The 9,333-nt window shown below is 45.0% G+C and overlaps 3 protein-coding genes across 3 annotated transcripts; 2 read left to right on the top strand and 1 right to left on the bottom strand.

The window, feature by feature from the left end:
• Positions 1-468: 468 nt before the first annotated feature.
• On the bottom strand, positions 469-931 carry LOC108085663 (uncharacterized). The gene is made up of 2 exons (XM_017182353.2): positions 922-931; positions 469-857 (listed from the first exon to the last, which is right to left on the bottom strand). Exons 1-2 carry the CDS (start codon positions 929-931, stop codon positions 583-585), a joined length of 285 nt encoding a protein of 94 aa, XP_017037842.1. The 3' UTR covers positions 469-582.
• A 1,381-nt stretch (positions 932-2,312) lies between these two features.
• LOC108085677 (uncharacterized) lies at positions 2,313-2,728 on the top strand. The gene is made up of 2 exons (XM_017182371.3): positions 2,313-2,346; positions 2,428-2,728. Exons 1-2 carry the CDS (start codon positions 2,337-2,339, stop codon positions 2,700-2,702), a joined length of 285 nt encoding a protein of 94 aa, XP_017037860.1. The 5' UTR covers positions 2,313-2,336; the 3' UTR covers positions 2,703-2,728.
• Positions 2,729-4,185: 1,457 nt separating this feature from the next.
• On the top strand, positions 4,186-8,697 carry Muc91C (Mucin 91C). The gene is made up of 3 exons (XM_017182354.3): positions 4,186-4,266; positions 5,847-5,919; positions 6,190-8,697. Exons 2-3 carry the CDS (start codon positions 5,911-5,913, stop codon positions 8,695-8,697), a joined length of 2,517 nt encoding a protein of 838 aa, XP_017037843.3. The 5' UTR covers positions 4,186-4,266; positions 5,847-5,910.
• Positions 8,698-9,333: the final 636 nt, after the last annotated feature.

Below are 9,333 nucleotides of genomic sequence, written 5' to 3'. Positions count from 1 at the left end.
ACTATGTATCCAACTTGGTATACCAACTTGAGTTATGGGGACATTGAGTTACATGAACATAATATCTTAAGACTGTACGAGACATATCTATGGTATAAAGAAGTTAAGCCTACAAGGGGCAGGGTGTAAGTACAGTGGAAATTTTACGTTGAACTGCCTGACTTAAAGCTTGTGATGTAAGATTGTAAAGGGTTTTAGGATATTTCAAGATTTCTTCAATATCGAAACTGAAGTTGTATATCGAAAAGGAAGATATATCTTAATCTTTAATATCTTTAAACATTAAAAAATCTACATTTACTTTTACCTCAAACTATTTAGTTTTATTCCTCTAAAACTCAACTTACCTTGAAGAAATTACCATTAAATTTAAACACATTTCTTTCTAAGAAGTTTCACTGTATGCCACAGTTACTGACCAAAAGTTAGGACATATAATTAATTTATTTACACCACCATTGAGCCCGTCTCCCTTCTTGGGAAATCCAATCGAATCCAATCAAAACTTGGCGGCAGCAGAAAAAGAAATAGAAATGGCTTAGACTTTTTGCTGTTCACGAGGCGTGTGGGCTTAGTTTCGGTTTATTTGGTGTAGGGTTCGACCCACTTCCACTCCTCCCAGACGACGCACGACTGCTCCTTCTCCATGAAGGCGTAGTTGTCCGGGCACTGGATGTAGTCGGCCTTCTCCTGACCCTCGGGACAGACCCAGTAGTGGGTGGGGTCTGAGATGTCGCGGAATTTGCGAGCATGATCCTCGACGATGGCACAGTTGGGTTCGGCATAGATGTCCTGGCCGTTGTAGGCGGAGCTGAGGGCCAGGATCAGGCCCAGCAGCAGGCAGCAAAGGAAGGTGCCTGCATGGGAATAGAGTTAGTCTTTGATTTATTTTTCAAAAGAGCAACTTAGGTGATGCCTCACTCTTGTACATGATGAAAGTGTTGCAATCGAAGGCCGACAATTGGCATATTTATAGTTCCTTAAAGGCCTTATCGCTCTGCATTGGGGCACTTGTTGCACAGCAAAAATCACTTAGTCTAAATGAGTTTCGATTTATTTTTAGCTTCCCAGCCTGCGGATGTCGCCGAGCTCCGACTTCTCACCATCGTTTTGGGCAATCATAACGAGCCGCATTTCACTGGGTCGCATTAATTGGATTTGACCAGAGAGAGAGACCGAGCGTGTCGGCTTAATCGATAATTAGCCGCTGCACTGCGCGTTGCCGCCATCATCTTGGCCAACCTGAAATAATCAGTCAACTTAACACATGCCAAGTCATTGGACATCTGCCAGACTCCGACGGTCTTCGATGGTCTGCGACGGACTCCGACGGTCTCCTCCTGGCCAAATTGCGTTGGCTGATTGGCAAAACCCCTTTTTCCCTCAATGCGGAAACTGTAATTAGACTTTAAACACTGCAACATTTTGTAAGCGATTTTCAGGGCTTTTGTTTTCGCTGCTAAACGGTTTTTAGTTTTTTTTTTTCAGTCGTGAAGTTGGAGTTTTTTCTTTATATTTATTTTATGTTTGTTAGTTTTGCTATTTATATTGGTCAAGTGGCCTGGCGCCCGAATCGCTGCGGGGCGTCGATGCCAAACAAAGCCACAAAGAAACAAACAGTTACCATAAATGCAAAATACTTTTGCAAAATGACTAAACAAAAAACAAAAGAGACTACAACAAATATTACAAAAATAAAATGAAAAAGAAATAAGCATCGAAGAGTTGGTCAGCAATTAATTAATGAATGGGCCGATAGACTTTAATGTTGCACAATTTAAACGAATTCAGATTTCGGCATTTGTTTTATGGAAATAAATATATAAAATATGCGATTATGGATTTGGCATGCCATTTGGGATTACACCTGACAAGGTGTCAATAACTAGTCATGGTTATTAGGCAGAGTGTCGACTTATAGACCTTATAAATATGAGTTTGGGAACATCAAATAGTAATGGTTAGTTGGGGTTTAAATACACGAATTTATCATTTAAAGTGCAAGAGATTTTTATCTTTTAACAAACTTTGACTGCACTAAAACATTATTTCTCATATATAGTATTTAATGATTTCTTTTCTCCCCACCCTTGGGTCCATATTTGTGACATTTTGGCAGATTCTGCTCCCTATCTTGGAGCCACTCTCTGTTCTTTTTGTTTCTGCTCCCCAGATAATAATCAACGGATGCGCGCGTGTGTCAAAATGTCAATACTTTTATTATTCTTGTTTTTACGTCTTTTTTTTGGCTCCCCGTCGAAAGTATAAAAGTTCCGTGGCCAGAATGGAATGGCCTCAGTTGGTTCCTTCTATCGAGAAAACTTTCACAGCTGAAAATGAAGTCTGGTGGGTGTTGGTTGCTTTTCAAAGTTATTTCCCCATCGATTGCTTACTGATTTGCCCTCCTCCCTCTCACTTTTCCGGTAGTTGCTGCTCTGCTCGCTCTAATGGTGGCCGCTTTTCTGGTGGCCAGCGTGAGTTCCGATGCGGGTCGCTCCGCCTGCAAGGACGAGTCCGAGGTGGGCCAGACCTATCCGCACCACTTTGATGCCGCCAAGTTCTGGCTCTGCGAGGAGCTGGGCACTGCCGCCAGGGAGGTCGACTGCCCCTCGGGCCTGGCCTACATGCATCTGCTGAAGGAGTGCATCCCCTGGGCCAGTTACATTTGGAAGAAGCCCGAGATGCCGCCAACTGTTGCCTAAAATAAACCATCCACCCAACGTTGATAACTGCAGCATGATTTTGGTTTTAATTGATGGATGGGACAAGGGTGTGCTCTTTGGGGAAGTTATTCATTCTTTATTTGTTTACATTTTGCTTAGTTATTGGTGATTGATTCCCTGAAATTATGGAATACTTGCCTGTGGTGGAATTGTGATTATTCTATTTTTATACCCTTTTAGAGGGTATTATAATTTCCGTCAGAAGCTTGTGAAGGAAGTGAAGGAGTCATTTCCGACCCTACAAATCATATATATTCCTTATCAGCATTAACAGGAGAGTCTTTCTAGCCATGTCCGAAGAAAAAACATTTTTGAGTCATTTTTTCAAAATTTTGTAAGGGGTTACATCATTAAAATTTTCGAAAATTGGCCAAAATTTTTATTTCTTTAAACTTAAAATGTAGCTTGCAGATTTGTTAACCTGCAAAAAACTAGCAAAGAAAAGCTTTTTGAATTAAAATTAATGCTTTTTTGGCTTAGTTATGATATTTTTAAACTTTGATTTCCTTAAAAAATTATCATATAAAAGTTGTTTAGAAATGTATACTTAAATGTTGTAAAATATATTTAAATTTAAAACATATTTAGGTAAAACTAAACAGTGAAAGTTAAATTATGACCATTATTAAAAACCAAATAGCAATGTAATAACCTTATAAATAAAGAAATCGTACTGTTATTAATCATTATTGATTTGGATTTTCATTTTAACATTCAAAATATTTATTATTTAATATTAATTTTAAATATTTTGCCTCTTTTCATTTCATAGGTTACTTATTTTTTTAATACTTTATCTAAATTTTTTGACTTTTATTAATGGTTGTAACACTAAAGCTTCTCATTGTAAATATATTACAAGTACTTTTAACAAAGGTACATTTTATTAATTGCAAGCCAACATCAAGCATTTGAACAAAAAGTAATTATAGATATTAATTTGAAGCGGCACGCTCTTTTATGATTTATGCAAAGGCAAAGCCGTGTAGTGATGACAGATGTTGCCACTGAACTTGGAATCGGATCGATGTGGATTTATCAGGGCAAAAACAAAAGCAAAAGCAGAAAGCTTTCCGATCACTTTACTGATTTTTTGTTGCTGCCTCTGGCGGTGTTTTGGATTTGCTTTTTGTTGTTTTTATTTTGTGGCAGATGTTGCTGGTGGCTTGTGGCTGGCTGGCTGGTGGCTTGTGGCTGGCGGCGAGTGAGTGCATTTGGAGTGTTACATAAAGTACCCACAACTCGACGCCGAAGACTTGCCCAGCGTCTTCTTCGCATTGTGTTTGGTGCTCTTCGAAGCTTTTGATTTTCGTCTGTCCGCATTGTTATTGTTAGTTTTTTTTTTTATTGTGTGTGTTTTTACCTATGTTTTTTTGTTTTTCTTTGGATTTTGTGGCTTTGCCCGGTTATGATTTTGTATAAAAGTGCATGCTGCGCATCAAACAGCAGTGTAGTTCGCATTTGTCCATCGGCAGAGCATCGTCTGGTGAAGTGCCCTCCCAAAAACCAAATATCAAAGAAGCAGCTGGTGTCCACGAAAACGGTTAGTGTTAATATCTCGAAAGGATTATCGCCATTTATCGTAAAAACAAGTGTAAACAACTATTTGAGCAGGATTACTATTTATTGTTAAATACCAAAAATAGTGTCAAAGCTTTCCAAAAGGATGGTTACTAATCGTCGTAAATCTTTGATTGGCCAAATTTCGTTTAGTTTATATCAGTGAAAAGCAAAACTAAATAATTTTTATTAGAAACGGTTTGTTTTAATGAAATGCTGTGACGTTTTTATACACAGGACACAGAATAACTAACTTAACTTATATAAATGAAATACAAAAGGTATTTGGAAAGTTACATTAGATAATAAAGGAATGTCATAGATAGGATAGAGTACATTTTAAATTAATTTTAAAAATCTGTATTTATTCTGAACCCATAGTATTGTTTTGACATATTGTGAAACAATTTTTGGAAGGATCGATAATATATAATTATTACATTTTAGAAAATATATTCTAAAACTTCAAAGCTGCTGCTGAAATATCAAAACACTATTTAAAAAAAATTAACAGAAATGCAGGATCAGAGTCAATGAACTGTTTTAAATGTAAATCCATATAAAAATCACAAATTAGATCGTTTGTCTATCTAGCTATTAATTATTAATTGGGGTTTGATGATCCTCAAAACATTATACAAGCTTCGAAAAATGTTTTCAAGTTAATATCGTAGTAAAAAAAATCTGTGAAAGTGAGATTTATTTTAAAAATCATAGAAAAAACCTTTCTAAGCTGGATTCACTTTAAATTTATCATAATTAACCCTATTTCTATAATACATTCTTTATTTCGGCCTTGTCATCGCTCGTAATTCTTGCATAAGCTGCATGGCCAATTAGGAGTTGCCTCACTTTTGGTGGGTCATTCCAGTCACCTGTGCGGTCTTCGAAAAATAATTAAAATTTTGCAGCAACGACTAAACAAGCGGCACAAGCTAAACAATAACACTCGGCGGGGGCTGATGATGTCTGTCACCAAAAAGCCAACAAAAGCCAGCGGGATGAAGCCCGAGGCCCCGAGGCGAGACAGTAATTGGCAGCAGTAGCTGGAGAAAAAAATATGTGTCACTCACTGCACATGCAACAGGATAGGGGAGAGGAGAAAGAGGGGGGAAGAGGGCTTTTAAGTAGTCGTGACTGATTTTGCAATGTCATAAAATCCAGCTAACGGCTTTGCTGCTACTGCTGGATCACGCCCCCACAGCGTTTTGGCCTTTTATTCAATTCGTTCCCAGAAAGAAAGGGAAAAGTTTCTCCAGCAATTGCAGAGGCTTTTGTCTGCGCGATTTTTGTGCGATTTTTCCTAAGAGCCCAAATTAAGTGGCAGCGCCTCAATGCCGCCGGGCGACACGCTCCGGCTGCTGGCCAGTTCTTGGCATTGGCCGACGGACCGAGCCAAGATTGAACGGCAGCGATTAAGGTCTGGCCGGTCATCGTCGCCATTTTAGTCTTCTTTGCGGTGCGAATAAAAAAAATTACGCAACATTAACGTAATCTATATATAACTATTTTTTATGTTGGTAATCCACTTTCAACTGATTTTCTCCCTCACACTCTTTGCAGCTCGGTTAATTTGCATTCGAAGCGCATCGAGAGCTCATCCCCAGGAGAAGCAGCAGCAGCAGCCATGCGAGTGGTGAGTCGAAGAGTTTTCACTTGAAGAAAGTCTCCAGCATTATTATTATTATTTTTTAAATAACTAAAACAAAACGAAGATCATAACCATTCTCTAAAAGAATTACCTCATCATTATATTACCCAAAACTCCCTCTACCGATTTTACATAAATTTTCTCTCACTGTAAATCGTCGTAAATACCTCGTGAAGAGTGGATCATCCATCGATCAACGCGATCTCAATGCGGCACAAAAAGCTAATTTTGCCAATTTCCTCGTTTTCGCTGCAGCTTTTCGGTGTCATCGGCGTGGTGGCCATCGTCGCCGCGTCTCTGGTCCGCGATGTTGGAGCGGCAAAGCGTGAGGCGCCGCTAAACAATGCCTACCTGCCCCCCAGTTCCCAGCAGCGTCCCTCCTCCAAGTATGGAGCCCCGCCGCCCAGCTCTTACCTGCCACCCGCCTCCGGTCCAGCGCCCTCGTTCAACTCCGGTCCGTCCAGCAGCTATTCGGCGCCCTCGCAGAGCGCCTCCTCGGGCGGACCCTATCCTGCACCGGCTCCTCGTCCTTCCAGCTCTTACGGTCCTCCGGCCTCGCGTCCTTCTTCTAGCTATGGACCGCCTCCAAGCCGCCCAAGCCAATCGTACGGACCACCGCCGCAGGCCAAGAAGTCACATCACCACCGTCGCCCGTCCTCCAGCTACGGAGCTCCAAGGCCAGCTCCGCCCTCGCAGAGCTATGGTGCTCCTCCATCCTCCAGCTACGGACCCCCAAAGTCTGCGCCTCCGTCTCAGAGCTACGGAGCCCCAGCTCCTTCGACCAAATATGGACCACCCAAGTCGGCGCCATCTTCCAGCTATGGATCCCCTAGGCCCGCACCACCCTCATCGTCCTACGGAGCTCCTGCCGCTCCTTCATCTTCATATGGAGCTCCTGCCGCTCCTTCGTCGTCCTATGGAGCTTCTTCAGCGCCCTCTTCTTCTTATGGAGCGCCTGCTCCACCCTCCAAGTCATACGGAGCTCCTGCAGCCCCATCTTCGTCGTATGGAGCTCCTGCAGCTCCTTCAAAGTCTTATGGAGCACCGCCTGCCCCGCCATCATCATCCTACGGACCACCAAAGTCGGCTCCTGCTCCACCACCATCCTCCAGCTATGGAGCACCACCACAGGCGCCCGTCAGCAACTACCTGCCACCCGCATCGCGACCCTCAAAGCCTTCGTCCAGCTATGGAGCGCCCAGTGTGAGCAGCTTTGTGCCCTTGGCCTCGGCGCCATCGACCAACTATGGAGCGCCATCGAAGACCCAGAGCCTGGGCAGCAGTGGCTATACTTCGGGACCTTCCTCGTATGATGCTCCCGCGGCACCGCCCTCGTCTTCGTACGGAGCACCCTCGTCCTCGTTCCAGCCTATCTCACCGCCTTCGTCCAGCTACGGCGCACCCAGCAGCGGATCTGGCTCAAGCAGCGGCAGCTTCTCGGCGGCTCCTTCGTCCTTGTACGGTGCACCAAGCAAGGGTTCCAATGGTGGATCCTTCCACTCGGCTCCCTCCAGCTCGTACTCGGCTCCCAGCGCCAGTGCCAACAGTGGAGGATCGTATCCCTCGGCGCCTTCGTCTTCGTACTCGGCGCCCAGTCCCAACTCAAACAGTGGAGGCCCGTATCCCTCGGCTCCTTCGTCGTCTTACTCGGCACCTAGCTCCGGATCTAACAACGGTGGACCCTACCCGGCTGCTCCCTCCTCTTCGTACTCCGCTCCCAGTGCGGATGCCAACAGCGGAGGCTCTTATCCCGCGGCTCCCTCTTCTTCCTACTCGGCACCTAGCTCGGGATCAAGCAGCGGCAGCTTCTCGGCTGCTCCTTCGTCCTTGTACGGTGCACCAAGCAAGGGTTCCAGTGGTGGATCCTTCCACTCGGCTCCCTCCAGCTCATACTCGGCTCCCAGCGCCAGTGCCAACAGTGGAGGATCGTATCCCTCGGCGCCTTCGTCTTCGTACTCCGCGCCCAGTCCTAACTCAAACAGTGGAGGCCCGTATCCTTCGGCTCCTTCGTCGTCTTACTCGGCACCTAGCTCGGGATCGAACAACGGTGGACCCTACCCAGCAGCACCACAGTCTTCGTACTCGGAACCCAGCCCTGGCGCCAACAGCGGAGGCTCTTATCCCGCGGCTCCCTCTTCTTCGTACTCGGCTCCTGGAGCTGGTTCCAGCTCTGGCGGACCCTATCCCGCCGCACCATCTTCATCCTACTCCGCTCCTAACTCAAACAGTGGAGGCCCGTATCCATCGGCTCCTTCGTCGTCTTACTCGGCACCTAGCTCCGGATCTAACAGCGGTGGACCCTACCCGGCGGCACCATCCATCTCGTACTCTGCCCCCATCTCGCCACCATCTTCGTCATACGGAGCACCTGCCTCAGGACCATCCCAGTCCTACAGTGCCCCTTCATCTTCGTATGGAGCTCCATCAACCGGATCCGGATCTAGCGCCGGCTCCTTCTCATCCAGCCATCACGCATCAGGCTCATCCTTCGCCTCATCCTCTGCCTCGAGCAGCGCTGGTAGCTATCCCTCGGCTCCCTCCAGCTCCTATGGAGCTCCCGCTGCCGATCCCGCTCTGAACTTCCCCAGTGGCCCATCGTCTAGCTACAGTGCCCCACCCACTGGCGGATCGTCCAGCTCTGGCCCATATCCCAGTGCCCCTTCTCAGGACTCTGGGTATGATTACAATGGACCCAGCCAGGTGCCCGAGACCATCCAGCAGAGCTACAGCGCTGACGGTGGCTACACTTACCGCAAGAAGTGAAGACATCATCCACCCAGCGTTCGCCATGTGCCTTTGAATACTCAGCCACCAGCTACCATTATGCACCACCAACCACCAGCACCACCTCATGTCATCTCTCCGCAACTGTAAATTATTCCCCAATTGACCAGCAATTCGCCCATTCTATCGTATTCCCCTAAATCAAACCCATGGAACTCTAGCCGTAATTCATTGTACCATTAGATGTAAAAGACCAAACGTTTGTTAAATAAACAACTTGATGAAGAATCATAAAAAAATATGCTATTAATATTTAGAAAGAGAAAGATTTTGCTAGGAATATTACGAAGAATTACCTTTAGTTACATGACAAAGATCAAAGCTCAAAGCACTCATTCCTTGTCAGTCTTCAAAGATTCTTAAACTTTTATATTTTTTAACCTACTTCATTTTCAGAAATCATATATAATCGAAGATCATTGTACACCACTTTATTTCTTTCCGTGCAATGGCCATCAGTTCTGGGCGATCGGTTCCCTTCACATCCGCGACACAAGCCAAGTCCGAGGCATTCGCGAAATTCTTCCGCTCGGCTAATTGGCCAAGAAGAAGACAAGTGAAGACGAGCTGCTTGCTGCCACGACCCAGTGACAGTTGAAGGTTCAAATCGGCAAA

Source organism: Drosophila kikkawai, chromosome 3R, assembly GCF_030179895.1.
Source record: "Drosophila kikkawai strain 14028-0561.14 chromosome 3R, DkikHiC1v2, whole genome shotgun sequence".
Taxonomy (NCBI): domain Eukaryota; kingdom Metazoa; phylum Arthropoda; class Insecta; order Diptera; family Drosophilidae; genus Drosophila; species Drosophila kikkawai.
This window is presented reverse-complemented; position numbering and strand designations above follow the sequence as displayed.